This window comes from Pelophylax lessonae (genome assembly GCF_965119305.1).
Source record: "Pelophylax lessonae genome assembly, chromosome: 4".
Lineage (NCBI taxonomy): Eukaryota > Metazoa > Chordata > Amphibia > Anura > Ranidae > Pelophylax > Pelophylax lessonae.
The window spans coordinates 54647286-54673032 of NC_138771.1; the positions used below are offsets into that span (position 1 = coordinate 54647286).

Genomic DNA, 25747 nt, shown 5'->3' on the forward strand with positions numbered 1-25747 from the left:
AAATAGCTGTAATAAATAATTCTCAATATTCACATGCAATAGTTGTAAAAAATTTTGCCATGACAGTCCATACATAGACAAAGAGAAAAAGCCCACAGATAAAGTTCTGTGCCATAAAATACACAATACAGTACAGATGATACATTTTTCAATTTAGCATAGGAGGCCACTTTGTGACCTGAATTTACTTTCAAATTATATCAACTACATTTGTAAGAGGTAGAAATTAGAGAGAAAATATTAGAGATAAGATAACCACCACCAATCCCAAGCTTATGAGTCAGAAGACAAATGTTCACGGAAACTGATGGCTTCATCTGGAGTTACAAATAACATTTCCAAGTACATAATCCATTTGGCAATATCATTGAAACAATATGAAATGTATTTCGCTGTGCTGTTTTATTAATGTTTATTCGATTCTTGCAAGTAGCTTGCATCAACTGTGAGAACGGAAGGTTTCTGTATGAAACTCTATGCTGGGAGCTCGCTGTAGGGCATATTATAATTATTGTTTCATAGAGCGTCCTCATATTATACACATCTGTAGTTGACTTCTGTAAAGATTAGAGGCAGCTAGTGCCAAGGCCATTCAACCTAAATTCTGGGTTGTTGAAATTACCATTACAAGATTGTAACACTTGTAGTTCCTGGTTCAAGACAATCATCTTTTTGGCACGAAATGAAGACATTGAACAGCGAAAGGACCCTGTGACTGAGGAGCTTGTGTCAGGGTCTGATGTCCTTCCGCCTCCACAATATCGCTGAAGACTTTTCCGAAAGTGTATGGTGAAAAGTCCATAAGTAATGGGATCCAGGCATGCATTAACTAGACCAAAGATGAAAAGGATGTGTGTGGTGGACTGTGGGATCTTCTCCTTCATTATCTCTGGGTAGAACCAGTACCACAAGCCCAGGAAAAAGTAAGGTGTCCAGCAGATAATGAAGGAGCTGACGATGACAATACTCATCTTTAGAGTCCTCATCCGCGCCTTAGGAATGTTGTTTTTGGAGCATCGCAAGTAAACTTCCTTAGAGGAAACTAGAATGAAGAAAACAATCTTAAAATATAAACTGATTTGTTTACCTCAATTTTACACATTCCTGATACCAACACAAAAAAGAATAAGCATTTTTTCGGGCCATACACACTATACAATTGTCTTTAGATTTTTTCCTTTAGATTTACAAAAACCATATAATATAAGGTCAAATCTAAACACTTTAAATTTGTATGCAATCAGGCAGGCCCTTGCACTACATAGTTGAAGGTAAATCTAAAGGAAATCTAATCACAAAAGTTGTATAGTGTGTATCCAGCTTTACTCATAAGCAATGATTTGGAGAATGAAAAGGCAATATGTGCATTTAATTTTATTTTTATCATCAGTTTACTCTGTTCTTAATACAAAGGCACCTGCAACATTGCCTACTAAGTTGTCGAGGTAACAATGGAAAAAATAATTAACAGTTTGCAATACACATTCCACAGGGACCTAAATTTGACTGAAATTTAACCACTTTAAGACCGGAAGATTTTGCTGCTCAATGACATGGCCACTTTTTTCAACTTGTCACTGCGTGACTTTAACTGACAATTGCGCGGTCATGAAATGCTGTACCTAAACGAAACTTACGTCCTTTTTTCCCACAAACAGAGTTTTCTTTTGGTGGTATTTGATCACCTCTGCGCTTTTTATTTTTTGCGATATTAATAAAAAAAGAGCGAAAATTTTGCAAAAAATTTACATTTCCTACTTAGACTGTTAAAAAATATCCAATATATTCAATTTTTGTCATATATTTAGGCCAAAAAGTATTTAGCTACATGTCTTTGACAAAAAAATTCTCAATGAGCGTATTTTTATCCATTTTAAGACCGGAAGATTTTACCCCCTTCCTGACCAGGCCATATTTTGCGATTTGGCACTGCGTTACTTTAATGGACAATTGCGCGGTCGTGCGACACTGTACCCAAATTAAATTTACATCCTTTTTTTTTCCCCATAAATAGAGCTTTCTTTTGGTGGTATTTGATCACCTGTGGGATTGTTAATTTTTTTAAAAAAGAGCAACAATTTTGAAGAAAAAAAAAAAAAATATTTTTCACATTCTGATATATAATATTCCCAAAAAAAAAAATTAAAAATCAAACTTTTTTAACATTTCAGGCCATTTTTTTACTGCTACATATTTTTGGTAAAAAAAATCGCAATAAGCGTATTTTGATTGGTTTGTGCAAAAGTTATCGTGTTTACTAACTACAGGAAAGATTTGTCATTTTTACTGTTTTTTTTTTTTACTAGTAATGGAGGCGATCTGCGATTTTTTGCTGGACTGTAACATTGCGGGGACAGATAGGACCCCTAACTGACATTTTTGACACTTTTGGGGGGACCAGTGACATTACTACAGTAATCAGTGCTAAAAATATGCACTGTTACTGTAATAATGACACCGGCAGGGAAGGGGTTTACACTGTTGGTGATCAAGGGGTTAAATGTATGCCTCATGCTTACTGAGGTGTGTGGGGGAGGGGGGTTCTGTGACACAGACAGAGATCGCAGGTTCAGCTATGCTGAATCTTGTGATCTCTCCCTGTCTGTCACAGAGAAGATCCGCCTGCTTTGTTTACAGAAGCGGGCGGATGTTCTCACACTTTCCCCGACGATCGGGGAAGAGAGACGGTGATCGCCGCCTCTCCCCTTCCAGCCCGACTCCCGCTGTGTCTAAACAGTGGCACGCCGCCAAGACAGCTAGGAGTCCAGCGACGTAGGTGTACGTCGCTAAACCCAGGGCTGCCACTGTGCCGCAGTAGCAGCACAGTGAGCAGTCGTAGAGTGGTTAAACAAAATAGTACAAATTTTCTCTCTTTGAATCCAGGGAAATAAATGTGGCATTATCAAGGAATATGAACAAGGGTGGGGGGTGGCTGAAAGATGAGCCTCTAATCTTCCAGTTAATAAGTTGCACCTAAATCAGGGGTCCCCAAACTTTTTAAACAAAGGACCAGTTTACCATCCGACAGGAGGGGGTGTTGTGGCCAGTGGGAGTAGAAAAGGTCCTGGTGTCAGTGGGAGTAAATAATGCTCCATCTTTGGTATTGGGGGAAAAATAGTGAACCATTATTGGTGTCAGTGGGGGGAATTGTGCCCAGTTGTTGTCAGGGGGAGGGAGGAATAATGCCCCATTGCTGGTTTCAGTGGTGGCAGGAATTATGCCCCATAGTTGCTGTCAATGAGAGTAATAGAACCTCAAGGGCCAGGTAAAGGCGAGCAATGGGCTGCAATTTGAAGACCACTATAGCTATATCTAATCTTTTAATTGGGTGGTATCTGTCTTTTTTTTTTTTTTTGAAGAAACTGTAAGAATCACCTTTTTAAGGTAGACCTGTACTGCAAAAATGAAGAATTGCTGTTATACAAAGCATCTATAATTTGAATTGTGCCTAAGTTGCACCCCTAAGATCTACCTTTTCTCCATGATCTACCTGCTCTCCGTGTGGAAATAGGAGATTATAACTGAAATGATGTAGCAAACTAAATATAATTATTATACTTGCAGAAGTGGTAAACTATTCCTTGAAAAAGACATATTTTAGCCGTTGAAACGCGTTGGAATTCCAGTGTTACTTCAGTATCCACAGCAACCATGCGACATGGATTGCAACAAATAACAACTGGAATCACCACACTCCAAGTCATTTACCAACAACCCCAGTTTTGCATGATTTTTGTATAATGTCTTATATGGATGTATGTCACTATGTCTATACTTTTTGAGACTTTGAAATTAGTCGTTTTTATGGCTTCTGTGTTCAGTAAATGTTATATATTTTTTCTATACTAGCTTTGTACCATTGCCTACACAACCCCCCCCCCCCCCCCACAAGAGGATAATCAATTTTGAAGATCTACCTTTTGTCTTGAATTTCACCTAAAAATAGCAGTGCATTTCCAGGTATGTGAGAGTGTCCAGACACTCCTATACCTAAAGCCTCATAGCTCTGTAGCTGCAGTGTGAGATCCAAGGCACTATTCTATCCGACTACTAGTCTGGGGAAATTTGATGTAAGATTAGGCTATGTCACTGACTAGTGCCGACTATCACAGTGATTGCCAGCTTCCCTAGTGGTCCTTCTGGTATGAGATATGCATACTGTACATTAGTCCAAGCTGGAACAATGTAACTATACAATTAGGATCATATGTGAAGTTCAGCTTTCACAATTATCGTCATTCCTCATGATTAAATGTTCATTTTTGGAGATGCACTTCAATGTAATCATTGATATGATATCACTTCTGTTTATACGTTTTTTTAGGAGCAGAATAATTGTATAATTCTTACTGTACAATGTATGTGTCGCTTTCATGGTGTTTGATGGAATAGAGACTGCTTGCTTGGCAAAGTGTTCGCTTTCCAATCTGTATATTCACTTTGCTAAGTAATCAGCCTCTATTCTATTAGTAAATCAACCCCATAGAGTTTATGTATTCACAAAATAGTTTTTGCAAAAATTCAGATGACGCCCAGAGGGATGGGTGAAACGCGTAAAGCGAGGTACTAGAGTATGACGTCAGTTCCAGCCGGTGGAATGCATGCCGCACTCTGCTAAAACCACTGCGCAGTAGAGGATTATACTTTTTTTTATATGTAAGGGGATATTATCTCTTTAATAAAATTACATACAGTACTTCACCATGGAGAGTCTATCTTTTCTATGTACCACTGCAGAGGAGAATGTATGAAGCATAGAGGCATAAGGTTTGGAAAAAGCCATCTGTTGATCTCTGCTTATACCAGCATTATAGTGCAATATCCAGGATAAGCTCTTGTTATAGTTGTTCCGGTGAGTGGGGACACAAAGGGGAGCATGGATTGCAAATTGAATGAGCACGGAGTGTTCACTATTCATTGAAGCACAGCAGCAGCACTTTATGGACTTGATATATTTATATGGACGTTTATTTATGTATATGAATCTTTATCACTAAAGTCACTTTTTTGTTACACTAAGCACTTTGTGCACAATTTATATAATTTATGATCTAGATGTTTACACGCAGATATATCATAGTGGATGATTTTATAAAGCAGCGCTAACACTCACTGTTTTTCATTATTTAAAGGCCCATACCTTTTATGTCAGCAGCAGCTCATATATATATATATATATATACATATATATATATATATATATATATATATATATATATATATATATATATATATTTTTTTTTTTTTTTACAATAGTTGTTTATTCACTTATTGATCTAATCCAGGGGTCCTCAAACTACGGCCCGCGGGCCGGGATGTATCATTCACATTGTTGTTTTTTTTCCTGAATCACCTAATTAGAGTCAGAGGCTCTAATAGGCTTCAGAAAAGGGTGGACCCAGGGACAGAGCACTGCGCCCTAGCCCACCTATTTGTGTGACAATAGCGAATGAAAATTCGCTATTGTCACTCGGATCCTCCTCCTGGCCAATCAGGAAGCAGGTCCAAGACCCGTTTCCTGATTGGCAGAAAGGCGAATTCATGCCATTGGCCGAGGAGGAGGTGGGAGGACTCGAGGAGACGCCGCCGCCGCTGCAGGTAAGTGCACTGACTGGTCTCTCTGCATTGAAGGGGGCACGGCACGCTGGTCTCTCTGCACTGAATGGGGGCACGCTGGTCTCTCTGCATTGAATGGGGGCACGGCACACTGGTCTCTCTGCATTGAAAGGGGGCACGGCACACTGGTCTCTCTGCATTGAAAGGGGGCACGCTGGTCTCTCTGCATTGAAAGGGGGCACGCTGGTCTCTCTGCATTGAAAGGGGGCACGCTGGTCTCTCTGCATTGAAAGGGGGCACGCTGGTCTCTCTGCATTGAAGGGGGCACAATGGTCTCTCTGCATTGAATTTGTTTATATTTTTTTTCAAACTATAGTCCGACCCCCAACAGTGTCTGAGGGACCGTGAACTGGCCCCCTGTTTAAAAAGTTTGAGGACCCCTGATCTAATCACATGAAAACATTTTTCTCTTAGGAGATATTTATCACATAGAGTTTACTTTTAAGTCCATAAGTGCGGGGAATCCTATTCTTCTTTGCATATACTGTACAGTTTTATGTATATAGACAGAACTTACGTGTTCCTTTGCTCATGCGCTTGGATATCTCCAGTAGGATCCGTGAGTAGCAGAAGATCATGATTAGCAGAGGAAGCAGGAACAAGCACACAAAGCTCACCATGTTGTAGACGGTCTCCTGCCAGTGCTGCGGGAAGCTGCCCATCGTCGTACACTGGGTGAAATTTTGTGGCTCTGTGATTGTAACTGAATGAAACAGAAACAGCTGAAAAAAAAAAGAGACCAGTGAGCTGCCCCACGTCATTTTCTAAATCATTACCTCTTCTCATTAAAGATAAATATTATCTTCAACCAGGATGTTGCATCAATGTGTTCTATAAACCAGCATTTCTCAAACTTTAAAAGTATGCAAAATCCTAGGGCAATCACCTAATGTATTGTACTGATCTTCTCAACTGAGATTCCTCTACATACTGATGGGTACTATGTTTTACCTCTAACCCCACTGATATGGGCCACCATGCCCTTGCAACTGATACTGTGTGCCTTTCTTGTCCCATTATTTGTGCCATTTCCCCGTACATTTAACTGCAGTTTTAGCCTTTGTTCTACTGTAAAAACTTGGAAATTTAACCAGTTTTGGACCGGAAGGATTTGCCCCCTTAATGCCCAGGCCATTTTTTGAGATTCGACACTGCGTTACTTTAACGGACATTTGCGCGACGCTGTACCGAAATAAAATTGATGTCCTTTTTTCCTAGAAATAGAGATTTCTTTTGGTGGTATTTGATCACCTCTGCGATTTTTATTTTTTGCGCTATTGACAAAAAAAGAGCGACAATTGTGAAAAAAAAAAAACAATATGTTTAACATTCTGCTATATAACATTCCCAAAAAAAAAAAAATGAAAAGAAATGAAAGAACATGGCAGCTCTATATGGTCAAGTAAGACAAGGCATTATAAAACACAACTAATAATGCAGTGCAAATACAAATAAAAGGGCAGGCGATGAGGCTCGAATAAAGGGCGCTAAGAATGGCCAGAAGCTGGGAACAGTCAGCATTAAATGTCAAATTTCCTGATCATTTTCGTGTTTACGTACATTTATGTAAATAGATCATACAGCAGGTAAATTACAGAAAAGACTAATCCAAAGGGGGGGGGGGGGTCATAGAAAGAAAAACTAAAATTACATAAGTTCCACAAAAAAGGGGGGGGGAGGAGAGTGGGTTGGGTATGAAGAGGGGACAAATCAAATCAAAGAAAATAAATGTACTCCCTCTTGGACAATGCCATGTTGAAGGGGTTGTAAACCCTAGTTTTTATAAAATAAAAAACCGCCAGCACTTCAGGCCCCTCCTCCTATTGGGTGCCCCCACAGAAAGCCGCATTGACACAGACAGCGGTACTCGGCCCTGCCACCCATTCTTGTGTCACTGGATTGGATTGACAGCAGCAGGAGGCATTGGCTCCTGCTGCTATCATATTGTCCAATGAGGTAAGAGACAGCAGCTGGAGCCGTTGCACTCATGCACATCGCTGGATCGGATGGGGCTCAAGTAAGAAAAAGGGGGGGGGGTTTGGGCGGAGCTAAAGCACAGAAGGCTTTTCACCTTAATGCATAGAATGCATTACACGGAAAAACCTTCAGGCTTTACAATCACTTTGAGGAATCCAGACACTTGCCACAAGAGAAAGTCATGTTTGAGAAGCAAGAGAGGTCTGATCTCTCTAAAAGGAATAGGGAGTCCGAACATTCCAGAAGCTCTCTCTTTCCTTCAGAATCAAGGGGAGGTTCTCCATATCCTGAATCTCATCAATCCTTACCTTCCAATGGGCTATGGTAGGGTGGCTTGAGGTTTATACCCTTCTACTTTCTGCTTTTCAAGTAGACCAGCCATTCTCAATCTTTTTTTTACCCCAGAGGAACCCCTAAAATAATTTTAGGCCTTAGGGAACCATTACTGAAACCAATTCATTCTGGGTCAATGGCAAAAAAAATTACATTGGTGGTCAGTAGAAAGAATGCAACCCCTACAGATAGCTAAATTTGTGGCATGTTGCTGGCTTTGCCAAGTGTTTTTGAGCCTATAGGGGCACCATCAAATAGGGGGTCAACCGGCCACAGCTCATGCAATCTGTAACAACCTCTGGAGGAACTTTGGTTTAGAGTGGTTGAACTAGACAGCGCAAATACAAAACAAAGACTTGGGTACACGTACACCACACTGCTAGATGTGATCATTTCTCATTGGACGGTAAAGAATGCTTAATGCAAAAATAAAATAAAAATAGACAGACATCAATGTGTGTGATTTTTTTTAACAATGGAGAACAATACAATTCAATTAAAAAAACAACTCCCTATTTATGAAAAATTCATTAAAGTTAGCCTGTCACAAGAAAATGAAAGGGTCTGCTTCTGAAAATGCTAGTTGCTTGGTTATTACATAGCTAATACTGTCTGAATTACTAACTCGGACAATAATGTAGATCAGACAAGTCAGAGAAAAGCATTTAGTCTGCATACATTTAGAAGGAAGTATATATTTTGCTGTGAATGTATCAGTTTAAAGTGGAACTAAACCCTACTATCTTTTTCAGCCAAGTGTGACGCAGGGCAGCAGATACTTGGCAGGCTGGCGGGTGGCAGACAGCACGTACTTGGCAGGCTGGCTGATCGCAGGCATCAGATGCTTAGCAAGGTGGCAGGTCACAGTCGGCAGGCACTTGGCAGGTAGCAGACAGCAGGTATAAGGATGGCCGGACACAGAGCAGGGTCAGACAAGCAGGGTCAGTAACTATGGATGATCGAACTTTTGAAAAGTTCGGATCGACCAGAACACCCGAACTTCCCGAAAGTTCGGGTCCGGATTCCAGAACCCCATTGAAATCAATAGGACCCGAACTTCGGTAATCAAAAAACACCATTTTGAACCCCTAAAACCCAATAAATGCCCCTAAAAAGTGCCTAGGGTTCTGGGTCATCATGCCCCAGGAACTATTAATCACACAAAAAAAGTTCTTAAAAATTGTATTTTTTGATAGAGAGCCAATTATTGAAAATTATTGCACAGGCACCATTCAGAAAGCACTTTCCATTTTCTCCATGAATACAAAGTGTTCACTGATTGGATGGGATCAAGATCGTGATGTCACCACTCCAATTCTCCACCTCATCTATTTGATGACAAGAAATTATAAACAAAACATTTTTGAAAACAAATGTGGATTGTAATGGAATTACCGGTCTGGTGAGGTTAATGTATATTAATCCTAAATGATGTAAAAAAAAAATGATATTTTGCATTGACTCTTAATTATAAAGTGCTTGTAAAAGTCCTATTTTTATTGAGTTTTTATACATTTATTGAATAAAGGATGATGATACACATACAGAATATTTTCACATTGAGCGAGAAACTGTTGCAAATGTTCACAGGTATACAAAGCAGGCATGTGATTGGTCAAAGTTGTTTTTATTTTTATGAATTCATGCTGAAGGAACCAAACAAAAAGCCCTGAAGGTCTACAGTCATGGCATCTTTTATAAAACATCTGACATCTAACACCTTATGGGTTACATAGAAGATGCATTGAGTTAGAACGCCCATCAGCACTGGAAGCTGTATTAAATAATGCAGCATGACCCCATTAAGAGTAAATGTACAATTTTAATACTATTTTTTTTTTTTTTTTTGAGGCTTCCCATTTGATTGTTCTTGTATTAGTCCACGAGACCCTGCATAGCCAGTATCTAATTGGCTGGTGAATGCTATAATAGTTTACACAATGTCATTATACGGAAAGGTTTTTATCTGATTCTGCCAGGAAGAAGGTGTTCCCTTATAACAGCTGTGTGCCTTTTCCTGAGAAATAATTTATAAATGGATCATAGTGAACTAATGACATTTCCTCCCTGGCTCAGGCAACTTAGGTAGAAATGATAAGTAATACATTTAGTTAGTTGAGTTTTCACAGGAGGATGTCTGAAAGCAGGGAAAAGCAGGGAATGCTTGCCATTCCACACTCATAACATTACAAGCTGTTCAAATGTCAGCTACTGGATTCCAATTATTGAATGTGCACCTTAAAGTGATTGTAAAGGAAACATATTCCTTTTGAAAAAACAATAAACATGTTATACTTACCTGTTCTGTGCAGTGGTTTTGCACAGAGCAGCCCCAATCCTCTTCTTCTGGGGTCCCCCACAAGCACTCTGCCCCCCCCCTTGCCAAGTGCCCCCAAAGCAAGCCACTTGCTGTGGGGGCGCTTGTGTATGCTCGCTCCTGAGCCGGCTTTCTGCGTCCGTAAGACAAAAAGAGTGTGGCTCAGCCCCGCCCACCCACCCCCCCCCCCTCCTGCCTCACTGGCTGTGATTGACAGCAGTGGGAGCCAATGGCTCCTGCAGCTGCATCTTAGCCAATCAGGAGGGAGAGGCCCAGGAAAGTCTTGGGTCTGGTGCACATTACTGGATCGAGATCGGGCTTAGGTAAGTATTAGGGGGGCTGAGGGGGGAGCTGCACACTGAAGGTTGTTTACCTTCATGCATAGAATGCAAACATTCTGCCTTTACATCCACTTTAACCTCTTAGCAACCGCCCTATAGCAGTTTTACTGCTACAGGGCGGCAGCTGTGCACAGGATCATATATATATATGTATATATATACATACAGTGCCTTGCGAAAGTATTCGGCCCCCTTGAACTTTTCGACCTTTTGCCACATTTCAGGCTTCAAACATAAAGATATAAAACTGTAATTTTTTGTGAAGAATCAACAACAAGTGGGACACAATCATGAAGTGGAACGAAATTTATTGGATATTTCAAACTTTTTTAACAAATAAAAAATTGGGCGTGCAAAATTATTCAGCCCCCTTAAGTTAATACTTTGTAGCGCCACCTTTTGCTGCGATTACAGCTGTAAGTCGCTTGGGGTATGTCTCTATCAGTTTTGCACATCGAGAGACTGAAATTTTTGCCCATTCCTCCTTGCAAAACAGCTCGAGCTCAGTAAGGTTGGATGGAGAGCGTTTGTGAACAGCAGTTTTCAGTTCTTTCCACAGATTCTCAATTGGATTCAGGTCTGGACTTTGACTTGGCCATTCTAACACCTGGATATGTTTATTTGTGAACCATTCCATTGTAGATTTTGCTTTATGTTTTGGATCATTGTCTTGTTGGAAGACAAATCTCGGTCCCAATCTCAGGTCTTTTGCAGACTCCATCAGGTTTTCTTCCAGAATGGTCCTGTATTTGGCTCCATCCATCTTCCCATCAATTTTAACCATCTTCCCTGTCCCTGCTGAAGAAAAGCAGGCCCAAACCATGATGCTGCCACCACCATGTTTGACAGTGGGGATGGTGTGTTCAGGGTGATGAGCTGTGTTGCTTTTACGCCAAACATAACGTTTTGCATTGTTGCCAAAAAGTTTGATTTTGGTTTCACCTGACCAGAGCACCTTCTTCCACTTGTTTGGTGTGTCTCCCAGGTGGCTTATGGCTTATACTCCTTCCATTTCAATATTATCGCTTGCACAGTGCTCCTTAGGGATGTTTAAAGCTTGGGAAATCTTTTTGTATCCAAATCCGGCTTTAAACTTCTCCACAACAGTATTTCAGACCTGCCTGGTGTGTTCCTTGTTCTTCATGATGCTCTCTGCGCTTTAAATGGACCTCTGAGACTATCACAGTGCAGGTGAATTTATACGGAGTCTTGATTACACACAGGTGGATTCTATTTATCATCATTAGTCATTTAGATCAACATTGGATCATTCAGAGATCCTCACTGAACTTCTGGAGAGAGTTTGCTGCACTGAAAGTAAAGGGGCTGAATAATTTTGCACGCCCAATTTTTCAGTTTTTTATTTGTTAACAAAGTTTGAAATATCCAATAAATTTCGTTCCACTTCATGATTGTGTCCCACTTTTTGTGTATTCTTCACAAAAAATTACAGCTTTTTATCTTTATGTTTGAAGCCTGAAATGTGGCAAAAGGTCGAAAAGTTCAAGGGGGCCAAATACTTTCGCAAGGCACTGTATATATATATATATATATATATATATATATATATATATATATCATGTATATCATATATATGTATATATTTATATATCATGTCTATATACATGATCCCGCACTTCTGGGTTGCGAGCGAGAATGTGCACCACCAGCGGTGATGACTGTGCACAGCGGTAATCGCGGACTTGACGGCTGCCGGCACCCGTTGATCCTTCTGTGCGTAGGCAGAACCGCATGCAAACAAGGCAAATCGCCATTCTGACAGGAGGGAAGGCATGGATCATGTTCAAAGCAGGAACATGGATTCATGCCTCCCCTAAGTAAAAGCACCTCCCCCACAGTACACAAACACTGGCTAGGCACACACTTAACCCTGTGATCGCCCTCAATGGTAATCCCTTCCCAGTCAGTGTCATTAGTACAGTGACAGTGCATATTTTTAGCACTGATCACTGTATTAGTGTCACTGGTTTCTAAAAAAGTGTCAAGTAGGGCTGCAACTAACGATTATTTTCATAATTGATTAGTTTGCCGATTATTGTTTCGATTAATCGGATAATACCCTTAAAAAAAGTGTGGTGTACAATTTAGTTAATATGTAAAGCTTAACTACTTGCCTTCTGTGCACTTAAACCCCCTTCCCATCCAGACCAATTTTTAGCTTTCAGCGCTCTCACACTTTGAATGACAATTGCGCGGTCATGCTACACTGTACCTGAAAGATTGTATTAACATGCCTTATGATGTTTCAGATATATATTTCAGTTTATGCCCATCCTGTGATGGAATGTGGGCCCTTGCATTTACATCGTAACGAGCTAGACGGACAACCATTCATAACAACCTTGGACAGCAGACAGCTGTATTTTGCATATAGATGAAAAGACATTGACATGTTCAACACTTTTCCATTCATTCATTCAGACATTTAACGAGTTAAGGCTTAGCATTTAGATTACAAGACATTTTGCATAGAGACTGACACCACCCATAAACAATTGACAATTGCTTACATTAACACAGACAAGCTGAACACAAGACGGACCGATACTACAACAAAACACCTCATATTGTCACAAATGCATAGGGAAACAAAGCCTTTCATGTACAGTTTTTCTATTGTCAAATTGACCAGTAAAGTGTTAACCAGTTAAAGCAGTTTTTTCCCGCTCAAACATGCTTTAAATATGAGCTTCACCTGCAATAAAATTAGTTGTGACTGCGCTAAGTTTGAGTGCTGTGTGTCGTCATAACTCCCGGCCGGACGAGGGTGAATTCACTATCTAGAAAGAGGGGTTAGCAACTGAAGGGCTGTAATATCATCGTGATTGCCTCCTGACAAGATTTGAGCTAACAGTACCCATATAAAATTTTTATCATTTTTTTTACACAAATAGAGCTTTCTTTTGGTGGTATTTAATCATCTCTGGGTTTTTTATTTTTTACAAAAAAAAAGAAAAAAGACAGAAAATTTTGAAAAAAAAAAAAGTTTTTCTTATTTTTTGCAAGTAAATTTTGAAAATAAATACATTTTTCTCCTTCACTGATGTGCGCTGATGAGGCAGCACTGATAGGCTGCACTTATGGGCACTGATGAGGTGGCACTTATGGGCACTGCTGAGGTGGCACTTATGGGCACGTACTAATATGCCGCACTGATGAGCACTGATAGGCGGTACTGATGAGCACTGATAGGCGGCACTGCTGGGCACTGAGAGGTGGCACTGCTGGGCACTGAGAGGTGGCACTGACGGGCAGTGAGAGGTGCACTGACGGGCAGCACTGATGGGCACTGGCGGGCGGCACTGATGGGCACTGGCGGGCGGCACTGATGGGAACTGGCGGGTGGCACTGATGGGCACTGGCGGGTGGCACTGATGAGCACTGATGGGCGGCACTGATGAGCACTGATGGGCAGCACCATCAGTGCCCACACTCAGTGCCCATAGTGCTGCCAGTCAGTGCTCATCAGTGCCTAGATGAGCAGGCACTGATGGGCACTGACTGGCAGCACTATGGGCACTGATTGTGTGCACTGATGGGGGGCACTGATGGTGGGCACTGTTGGCATTGAAGGTGTGTTTGGTGTACCTCTAGTAATCAGGGCACTGGTGATCGGTGCCCTGATTACTTTTTTCTGTGTCCCCGGCGCTGTGCAGCTCTCCCTCCTTCCTCACACGCAGGCTCTGTGTGAGGAAGGAGCGCCGGCGATGAGAGATGATCTCATATGTTTACATATGAGATCATCTCTCATTGGACGGCTTGATCACGTGGTGAATGGCCGCTGTGATTGGCCATTCACCACGATCTGTGATCGGCCGTGTCCCTTGGACACGGCCGACACAGATTCTCCCCGATTGCCGCTCGCGGGAGCGCGCGGGGGGCGTGTCACTGGGAGGCCGTTTAAAAACGGCCTCCCGAAAATTCGAGTCCGCGCTGGAGCCGTATATAGGCTGTAGCGCGGATGGCAGGAGGTTAAAAAAAAAAGGAAATTTATTCTTAAAGCGGAGTTCCGGGCACAAAAACAATATTTTTTTTTTGTGCCCGTCCGCTAGTTCAGCCTAACCTGAAAAGGAATTGGATAGTTAGATTTTTTTTTTTTAAAAACTCACCTTGTAATTGACGATCGTAAATACTCACCTATGACAGCTTCCTCCCTCGGAGCCGCGGCTCACCCCGTCACTTCCTGTCTCGCTATGATTCCTGGGAGCTGAACGTCATAGCTCCCAGGAATCAATGCGCCGCACCGGCCCCGCTCGTAATTTCCGGGCGACGCCGCATTCCCCTGCTAAACAGCTTCTGGGCATGCCCAGAAGCTGTTTAGGAATGCGGCGCCGCACCGGAAGTGACGAGAGGGGCCGGTGCAGCGCATTCTGGGACACGAAGACGCGGAAGAAGACAGAGAAGAGGACCGCGCCGGCTTCAGCTGCCCACAAGAGAGATGGAAACGCTGTGGAAGAAAACTTCTAAGTAAGTATTTCTTCTAAAAGGTAAGTGCGAACCGGGACAGATCAGAGGCTAGCCATTGTGGAATGTGCTAGCCCTGACTGTCCCGGGGGTATGTTCAAAAAAAAAACGTTTCTCTGCCCGGAACTCCGCTTTAAATATCTATTTGCAGTGGTCAATATAAATGACCAACTATATGATTAGGGAGCAAAATCTCTAATCCACTCTGAGAATAACAGACAGAAGGGATATATACTGTATATACTATTAGAGGTTGAATCTGGTAATACCATCAGACTCAGAAATCAAATTTTTTGTTTAAAGAAAAAAAAAAAAATTAAGGACGGTTTTGCCGATTTTCAGGCAGAACTGTAATATACAGTATTATGTATGACAGACTCCCTTGTCATAGGCAGGTGGCTTGATAAAAGCTCCCTGCGTCTGCTGTCACCTATGCTGGCCATACAAAAACAATGTCTTCCTTCAAAAAAATTTTAATTTTAAGAACCTTTGTTTTATATTCTAATAGTTAGTGGTGTCAAATCAACGTTTTTGTTTTCGACCACAATGATGGGAAAATTCAAAGGAGCAGAACAGAAAACTTCTTGGTCAAAGGAATTTTCAGAAAGTGTTCAGAAATTACATTCATTTTAAAACTTACTAGTAAAAACAAGTGAAATTTTCAAAAGACATTTTACATTCAGCGAATGTACAAAGATTTTTCGTATGAATATTCTCGTCCAAAAATCGATACGTGTATGGCCAGCATAAGGCTCAGTTTATACCTATGCAGTTTGATTTTCATCCGCTTCTGAAGTGCTTTTTGCTGTGCGTTTTTGCACGTGATTTAGCTGCGATTTGAGTTTGCATTTTTTATGCTTTTTTTTTGCCAATTTGTTTTTGGGCAGATTAAAAAACGCAAATCGTGGCAAAAACGTACTACATGTTTTTACTGCAGCTTCTCCAATGAAGTCTACTGGACCAAAAAAGCACCGTCCTTGACCCTTTCGAAATATGCAGCGGCTGAAAAAAGCATAGATGTGAACGTGTCCCATAGGAAACCATGTTCAATGAACTGTAGTGCGTTTCTGCAAAAAGCACCTAAAAGCGCATAAGTGTGAACCAGGCCTAAGATATGTAGAAGCAGCAGCATGCTTTTTTTTTTTGTATCACCTGTCATAACGGGGTAAAAAAAACGCAAATTGGCCTTTTAAAGTACAAAATAGCAGATAATCGCTACTATAGGGGTTCATTTATACTGTGAAACAGTGAAAGTAAATATATATATTATTTATATCATATATAATATGCATATACACATTATATATATATATATATATATATATATATATATATATATATATATATATATATAAAAAGAAGTTCAGGGACTGCTTTTCTATATACAGTGGGTACGGAAAGTATTCAGACCCCCTTAAATTTTTCACTCTTTGTTATATTGCAGCCATTTGCTAAAATCATTTAAGTTCATTCTTCTTCCTCATGAATGTACACATAGCACCCCATACTGACAGAAAAACACAGAATTGTTGACATTGTTGCAGATTTATTAAAAAAGAAAAACTGAAATATCACATGGTCCTAAGTATTCAGACCCTTTGCTCAGTATTTAGTAGAAGCCCCCTTTTGATCTAATACAGCCAGGAGTCTTTTTGGGAAAGATGCAACAAGTCTTTCACACCTGGATTTGGGGATCCTCTGCCATTCCTCCTTGCAGATCCTCTCCAGTTCTGTCAGGTTGGATGGTAAACGTTGGTGGACAGCCATTTTTAGGTCTCTCCAGAGATGCTCAATTGGGTTTAAGTCAGGGCTCTGGCTGGGCCATTCAAGAACAGTCACGGAGTTGTTGTGAAGCCACTCCTTCGTTATTTTAGCTGTGTGCTTAGGGTCATTGTCTTGTTGGAAGGTAAACCTTCGGCCCAGTCTGAGGTCCAGAGCACTCTGGAGAAGGTTTTTGTCCAGGATATCCCTGTACTTGGCCGCATTCATCTTTCCCTCGATTGCAACCAGTCGTCCTGTCCCTGCAGCTGAAAAACACCCCCACAGCATGATGCTGCCACCACCATGCTTCACTGTTGGGACTGTATTGGACAGGTGATGAGCAGTGCCTGGTTTTCTCCACACATACCGCTTAGAATTAAGGCCAAAAAGTTCTATTTTGGTCTCATCAGACCAGAGAATCTTATTTCTCACCATCTTGGAGTCCTTCAGGTGTTTTTTAGCAAACTCCATGCGGGCTTTCATGTGTCTTACACTGAGGAGAGGCTTCCGTCGGGCCACTCTCCCATAAAGCCCCGACTGGTGGAGGGCTGCAGTGATGGTTGACTTTCTACAACTTTCTCCCATCTCCTGACTGCATCTCTGAAGCTCAGCCACAGTGATCTTTGGGTTCTTCTTTACCTCTCTCACCAAGGCTCTTCTTCCCCGATAGCTCAGTTTGGCCGGACGGCCAGCTCTAGGAAGGGTTCTGGTCGTCCCAAACATCTTCCATTTGAGGATTATGGAGGCCACTGTGCTCTTAGGAACCTTAAGCGCAGCAGAAATCTTTTTGTAACCTTGGCCAGATCTGTGCCTTGCCACAATTCTGTCTCTGAGCTCTTCAGGCAGTTCCTTTGACCTCATGATTCTCATTTGCTCTGACATGCATTGTGATCTGGAAGGTCTTATATAGACAGGTGTGTGGCTTTCCTAATCAAGTCCAATCAGTATAATCAATCACAGCTGGACTCAAATGAAGGTGTAGAACCATCTCAAGGATGATCAGAAGAAATGGAAAGCACCTGAGTTAAATATATGAGTGTCACAGCAAAGGGTCTGAATACTTAGGACCATGTGATATTTCAGTTTTTCTTTTTTAATAAATCTGCAACAATGTCAACAATTCTGTGTTTTTCTGTCAGTATGGGGGGCTATGTGTACATTCATGAGGAAGAAGAATGATCTTAAATGATTTTAAATGGCTGCAATATAACAAAGAGTGAAAAATTTAAGGGGGTCTGAATACTTTCCGTACCCACTGTATGGCCTTTGGGTTGGCCTGATTGCTTGCACTGAAAAAAATACTGTGTGCTGTTCGCCTCACCTGTGAAGATATATATATATATATATATATATATATATATATATATATACACATATATATATATATATATATATATATATATATATATATATATATATATATATATATATATAATGGTGCTGAATGCACCGATTCCATGTACCTATCCAGAACTTGAAATTGTCTCATGCTGCACCACTTTTAGAATGCACTCACACTTTTGCAAAATCTGTCTGAGCCAGTTTTCCTTTCTGTACACCAAAAGAGAGTTGGTCTCAATTAGCCCCACTTTTAAATTTGGAGCATTCAATGAGACCCAATATAAAAGTGGTGCATTCATAGGCGTGCGCACAGGGTGTGCCACCCTAATCACCATATGTGGCGCAGATTCTCCGTTTGGACCCCTGATATTTCACTGAAGCCCCCGTAAAGGGACTCCTAAAAATATTGAAACAAAAATTATAAAAACAAAATTGCAAAAATAATAAAAAATAAAGAAAATACAGACACCGTCCACTGCCCTACTGACACCAATCTGCCCTACTGACACTGTCAGAATATATACACATGCACACACATATGAATTTGAGCTTTGGGGAGCACACCCTAATGCAATAGGCTGTGCACACCTATGGGTGTATTCTATGCGACACAATGTAGACGTGGCGCATTCTAGAACTACCTGCATTTGGTGCACGAGTTGCTGTCAGAACCAAAATCACAACAAAATGTCACAAATGCTTCACTAATTTGGCACAACACATGACTGAGGGACCTGCAGAATGCCGAGGCTCCTGTTATCTATAAAACATTAAACACTTGACCCATCCCCCCTTCCAAAATGGCCAGACGACACATTTTATTTGGAGTCGAATGGCCATAGCAGCCTTTTTAATACAAACCATTAAAAACAACATTCACAGGAAAAACAAGTGTAATGCATATAATACAGTCAATGCATACTAAATAAACCAACCTCAGCTTATGCCCGGTCGAAGGTCTTTGAAGGCCTATATACTCACGATTAACTGGTTGTATCTGCCACCCAATTAAAGGCCCCCAGCTACAACTACACCAGCTCAGGGACAATTAACTACTTGCATACTACCAGATACAACCTAATTAATACCCCAATGTTACCACCGTATTGTTAGGAAGGGACACCCATACCTCAAATGGGCCCAACCCACAATTTTCCACAATTATTTTAACCAGCAGCAACTTCAAAGACCCAATAGACCCCCTGCCACAGCACATGAGCATGACACCTTAAGCAAGTGTTGCCCCCCCAAATCCAGAAGGCCCGCTGAATACCCTCCTGCAATCCCACAAATCAATGCTGATGGCATTCAGATGCACACCATGTCTTCTCAGATATTGCCAGGTCTCATCCTCCAGCTCTCAATGACTTATTGCCAGGTCCCCATTTAAGGCAAAAAACCTTGCTACCTCCTTGTTCACCTTTATCCTGGCTTTGTTGATCTTTTCATCAGAGTGAGCCATATGGCAACTATATCGGACCACATAAATATGGTATCCGAAAAAAATTACTGAAGTTGTAAAAAAAAAATCTAACTTAATATCCCGTATTAGCTCGTTCATGGAGCACAAGCCAAAGTCATTGCCCCTAACATGCAAGAGGACCACATCAGATGTCCAATCTAGAATAAAGATGCATGTCAGGCAAGACCCTAGACCACAGGATTCCTGGAACGCCCAGCCAGCGAACTCTGACCTCACTCCTGGACAAGCCTAACTGCCTACCCTCTGTCCTAACCTCCATCCACATGGCAACCCAGAAAACGTATGAATGACCCAGGATCCACACAAAGCATGCCTCGAATCAGCAAGAGAAAGGAAAACGGGAGGGGGAAATACAACACCCCACAAGAATCCTAATCATATCAACAAACAACAACAAGAGGATAGGAAACACATTAAATAATGAAGACAGGTTGTACACTATAAGACGGCACAACTTAGCCCGACCCAACAGATAGCAAACCTTAGAAGTTACAGTAAATGAGGGCGCACATATGATCAAAATCTGACTGATTCCCAATGCTCTGAACGACCTGGTCATTAAGTCCCCATCGGACCGCTTCCATTGCTGCTCCAAACCAAAAGTAATGAGAAGAATAGTTGACTGCACTCAAACCAGCCTATGACAGGCATTTCCTGAACACTGCCCTAAACAGGAATCGATACATTGCTGTCCATACCGCATGCATAAAGGAAACTCCCAGAAGATTTGACCGAAGCCGTAATAAAAAACCCACAGCCCTGACAGTGCAAACTGGAGAAGAGGGAACCATACACAACTCAATCCAAGAACCCCTACTACTGATCTGTGTTAGATTTTCTTAACAAAATACCCAATGTAGTGTCCCATAACCCTACATTCTGTACGCTTAAACCACCCTCACCACGTTTGTTCTGACTCACCAATTCCTCCACCCGAAAACAACGCAAAAAAGGTCAGCACATAGACGGCCCGGAACAAAGCAACCTCATAGGTGGAAGAACAAACTCTATCCAAGTGACCAACTACAGCACCAAGAACTTCAAATGAAACTGGGTGTCGAGCGTCCGCCACAGAGTGACCCTTCTCATATACCCGCCTGCCTGGCCAGAAAAAAACCTTAGCAACATCTCTGTGACCCGACAACTTAAACATGAAAACCACACCAGCCAACTTCTGAGACATAGCAGAGACAGACACACCTCGTTCAAAGTCCTTGCCAATAAAATAAAGCAACACGTGTACATCATTGTCCTCACGAGAACACCCCTCAACTTCATTCACCAGATCACTCCATTCCTGCCACACTCTGAAGTATGAGGAACAAGCTGACGCACGTACCGAATGACGAATTGAGAACTTGGAACCGACAATGCAATGCTCCACAGATGCTTGGGGCATGGAGTTTCCGCTTCCAATGCCAACCGACAGAATCTGTCCCACTGGAAACAAGACAAAGCATCAGCCATTGAGTTATCAACTTCTGGAACGTGCACAATTCCATGGACAGTACATTGGGAAACAGTTGCAGAACAGCCAAATTATGCACTAAACCAACCTCCCTCAATTCCACTGGCCAACTCTCAGCACTTCAAAGACCCTGACAGTAGGTTCCATAACCAGCAGAGCCTGCCGCATCACTGAACAGTTTTAGATAACAATTGGAAATCACCTGCTCCTGCCAAAGAGGGCAACCATTGTAAGAAACCAGAAATTAATTCCACACTCGCAAGTCCTCATGCTGATCCTGCCCCAGCCGAATATTAGGATATGGCACCTTAATGCCAACTGTAGCAGCTGTAGAAGCTGCCAGTCGTCTACAAAAAACATGGCCCATGGGCATACTGTAACAAGCAAAATTCAACTTTCCCAAGAACGATTGCAAAGAAAAAATTTGATTTTTTTTTTTGCATTGCCTGGTGGCAGAAACTGTCCCCTTCAAATCTTCAAGTTTGTCCAAAGGCAAAAGGCACTCCATCGCCATGGTATCTATGAACATACCAAGAAACCGCAACTCAGTGGCAGGGCCCTATGTCTTGTCAGGGGCCAATGGCACACCAAAAAACTCGAAAACATATTGGACCATGGCCAAAAGTGAGGCACAGTGAGGTTCCAGAAGGCCCTATGCACAAGAAATCATCTGAATAATGGATGACCGAATTAGGCCCAGAAATATCCCAAACTACCCATTCCAAAAAGGAACTAAATATTTCAAACAACGAACAAAAAATGGCACAGCCTATTGGTAAACATCTATCATCAAAAATTCTGCTCTTGCCATTGCACCACAGCAGATGACAATTACTAGTATCAGTCTTGGCCAACAACGAACCTTTACCATACCTACGAACCCACAACACTGCCATATCAAAAGAAGTATAGGACACCGTGCAAAGCTCCACATCAGTGGCATAATTCACTGACGCCCCCCCCCCCCCCCCTTACAATGAGAAAAGTGACGAATGAGGCGTAACTTATTGTTTTCTTTTTTGGGGATTATACCCAAATGTGAAATACCGGCGGTGAATCAAAAGGAACAGCCATGCGAACCCAAGCATCTTTTTTGAAAAGTTTTCCTGAAAACGGCCACTGGATGTAAATGAGATGACTGCAAGTTATCTGCCATAGGAGGAACAACCAGCAACTGACAGGGTGTCATAAAAATCCTACCAGAAACCCAGCTGCAACACACAAGCTGCCTCTCTGTTAGGATAACGCTTTAGGAAAGGTGCCATCTTTTCTACCCTCACCAGCATCACCTCCTTTTCCTTGCTTGGAGCATTAGGACAGCACATGAGACGCTTCACAGCCTGAACGGTCATGACGGAAACAGCATGCGGTGCCAAACTTGCAAGATCTGGCATTGAATTGCCAACATAACCCCCTGCAGTTTGTGGCCAGTTGTGAAGAGGCTGCTGCACAACTGGCCCCACCCTGAAAAGGAGGAACTGAACTCTGTGGAGACATCAGTTTCATCCAGAGACTGATGTTTATGTGGTCCCACCGTAAGGAAGGGCGGACTGCCTTGCGATGACAAAATTTCTTGTCATAGCGAAACCAAGCAACCCCACCATAGACTTGCTGGGCTTCGCCAATAGGGCCCAGATAATGAAAAAAAGGGTGGCGGGGAGATGACACTGGCTAAAATTGCATACGCCTACAACCAGTTTGAGAACGTACGGGGAAGCAACCGACACTGCCGTTTTTCTTCTTCCTCCTTCTTACTTTCATCTTGTTTAACTTTAAAGTTAAATTTCTCCAATAGCAAGAAAGAAAAAATTCTACATTCCCTTCCAAATATGCTTCTTCACTTCTGTTTTTAGATGCGCACTCAAGGGCCCTTTTAAAACACACATACCATTCGCATTTTTGCAGCATTTGCCAGACATACCCAATTAACCCCGGCGCTTTGTCATCCGAAGCCCTACTGGCCATAGGTACCACAGATGCCACCAGCTGTTGACCAGAGGAATCCGATGGTCCCGCACCTGCACCAAGAGGGCGAGCTGAGGCCTTAGATGGAACCCTGACTGCCTGACTACTGATACTAGAGGTAGCAGCTTGTGCTATGGACCACCCAATCCTGCTAACAGGGTGTATACAACACCATCGGCACCAGAGGCCCCCACCAAAGAGGGGACTGAGTACCCAGCACTACCCCCCAAAACTCCAGCCACACCCCATTGTCCCAATCCTTGCTGAGCTGTCAGCTAAGCCTCCGGAGCCCCTTTGAACAGGGAGAGAATGAGAACAAGAAAAAAGTCATGAAAAAGAAGGCTCATCTGGCTGCCTCTGTCCCTCAGGACATCCAGCCGCAGATCCAGGTCCCCGTGCAACGTGCACCATCTTCAGACCCACTAAGCACCCCTTCAGATGGGCTCTGGTCACTAAGCTGCACTGTTGTCTCCCCTCAGCAGGCTCCATGGTGCAGTTGCTCGCTCCAGAGCCCAGCAGGCGCCCACTGATGACGTCAGCAAAAGCCACCACACCAGAACCCTGGGTGCTCCCTCTCCTTCCACTCTGGGCTCTGTGAGGGATGGTGGAAGTCTCACAAGCCGAGGCCTGGTTCCTTCTATCTGCGGCGCCCGCTCTGCGATGCCAGGACACAGAGGAAAGCTGCTGCCTGCATCTTCTGTCACTGGGGGGCCCCTGACCGCTCCTGGAACCTGGCCGGCACCCGCTGCTCAGCCACTCTATCGGCGGGCTGCACTAAACACAGGCATGGAGTCTGCATAGCCAGCCACACCATCCACACTGCGAGGTGAGAGGGCAGGGGAGTAGGTGGCAGATGAAAAAACTCCCGCCCTGGGTTTGCCATAGACAGGGATTCCTCCTGACTCGCACACCCGGGAAAGCAGGTGTGCGCTTGGCTGGTGGGGTCGGAGGGTCCATTGAGGGGCTCCCAGAATGTCACTGAACCCGAGATGTCCCCACAGGACTGAAGCCCTTAGAAGGCCTAGACCCTCTTGCATGTGGGCGTCTAGAAGAGGGCCCAGGAGAGACCTGCCTGGGCTCCTGCAATAAGTGTGATAGTTTGTCTTGTAGCAACCCAAGGCCTCTGGGCCCAGCTGCAGCTCTAAGCAGGGACAATATGTTATCCAAGTCACCCATTGTTTGTTCTTCCTATGCAGAAGAAAACTGTCTGATGTTGTGCTGAGCTCCGACTGAGCTCTGACACAATCCCCTTTCCTCTCTACCCACTACAGGACACAACCTCTGCCTTGAACTCTTCAATCTGGTAAGCAGAATGTATTATTCTAAATCACCCCACTGATACTCCGTGTCTTCTGCAGGCCCCAGTCATGCTGGCCCTCCTCCTAGTTTCACTCAGCTCCAGGCCATATACGTTAACAAGGGGGATTAAAGCCAGAAAAATGGTACAGCAGCTTTATTGAATTCCCCCACATATATTCTAACATTTAACATGACCATTACATTTTTTAATTGAGAGATTGCCAGTTTAAGTAAAAAAAAAATCCCTATCTGTTGTTAGTCATTTTATTTTTGTACTCCCAGCTCCTCGTTTTTGCTATGATGGTAAACAGCCATTATAAATTTCACCTGCTGAAGAAACCTGGTTTTGTGCCCACTGCAGTCATACACTATGATGTACTATGATTCTATTATACTGGACAAGGACAGACTAAAGGCCATGTGAACTACAAAAAACATTGATCATTATCCTGATCTGTCTTGCTGTATAAGAAATATTAGGATATTTGAGGATTGGCTGTTACTGAAGACATGACGCTTGCTTAACTTATTACTCACGGCGTTCCTTTCTCTTGAGTTGACAGTCTGCTGGTTTTTTACTCGTTTGTGCCTGTTTACAACTTATCGAAGGTACTTCTTACATATTTTGAATAAAAGAACTTAAATGTTAGCAGGCTTCACTATGTTTGTTCCTTTTTTTAATTCCCGATCCATTGTGAAGCTGCTGCTGAGCAGCCACCACCTATCTCGGATGCCTGGTTATTTTGTGCTTTTATGATCATTATAATTTATGGTCCATTCTATCTGGTAAGAAGCGTATGCTAATTGTTGGTGCTTGGTGGTGGATTTCATCAATCAACGTTACTTATAAACCATTTTGAACTTTATGGACACTTGCTAATTATTAAAAAATGATTTTTTCATTGAAAGGACTTTTTTATTTTTCACCTAACACCGGATTGTGCACCTAATTCATTATATCAGGTTCATATGATTGATTTTTTTTTATTTTTTATGTTATATTTTGCTCATATTTTCTTCACTGCATGTTTAACCACTTGCCGACCAGTCACGTTGCGGCAAAGTGGCTCGTTAATCGTCTGGCGACGTAGACCTACGTCACCAGACATTCCCCTCTCTCGGCGGCGCGTGCGCGCCGCTGGAGGCCCGCTCCCGCTATTTAGTTACAGCGGGAGTCGGGCCAGGGGAGGAGCGGCGGTGATCACCGCTGCTCTTCCCCGATCGTCGGGGATCTAGTGTAAACAAAGCGGGCGGATCTCCTAAGTGACAGGCAGGGTCAGATTGCAGGGTTCAGCATAGCTCACTTTCCTCATATGAAGTTTACTTATTTTTAGCGGTCATTCACTATACTGTAAGTACAT

At 42.5% G+C, this 25747-nt stretch overlaps 1 protein-coding gene across 1 annotated transcript in view; it reads right to left on the minus strand.

Moving 5' to 3' along the window:
- Positions 1-395: 395 nt before the first annotated feature.
- Positions 396-25747, minus strand: part of LOC309552344 (gonadotropin-releasing hormone II receptor-like) — a 51573-nt gene continuing 26221 nt past the window's right edge. Inside the window, exons 3-4 of the mRNA XM_082253261.1 lie at positions 6134-6338; positions 396-1042 (exon numbers count right to left, since the gene is read on the minus strand). Of these exons, the coding sequence (XP_082109387.1) occupies positions 567-1042; positions 6134-6338 (681 nt within the window). The 3' untranslated portion in view covers positions 396-566. The remainder of the gene's footprint in view (positions 1043-6133; positions 6339-25747) is intronic.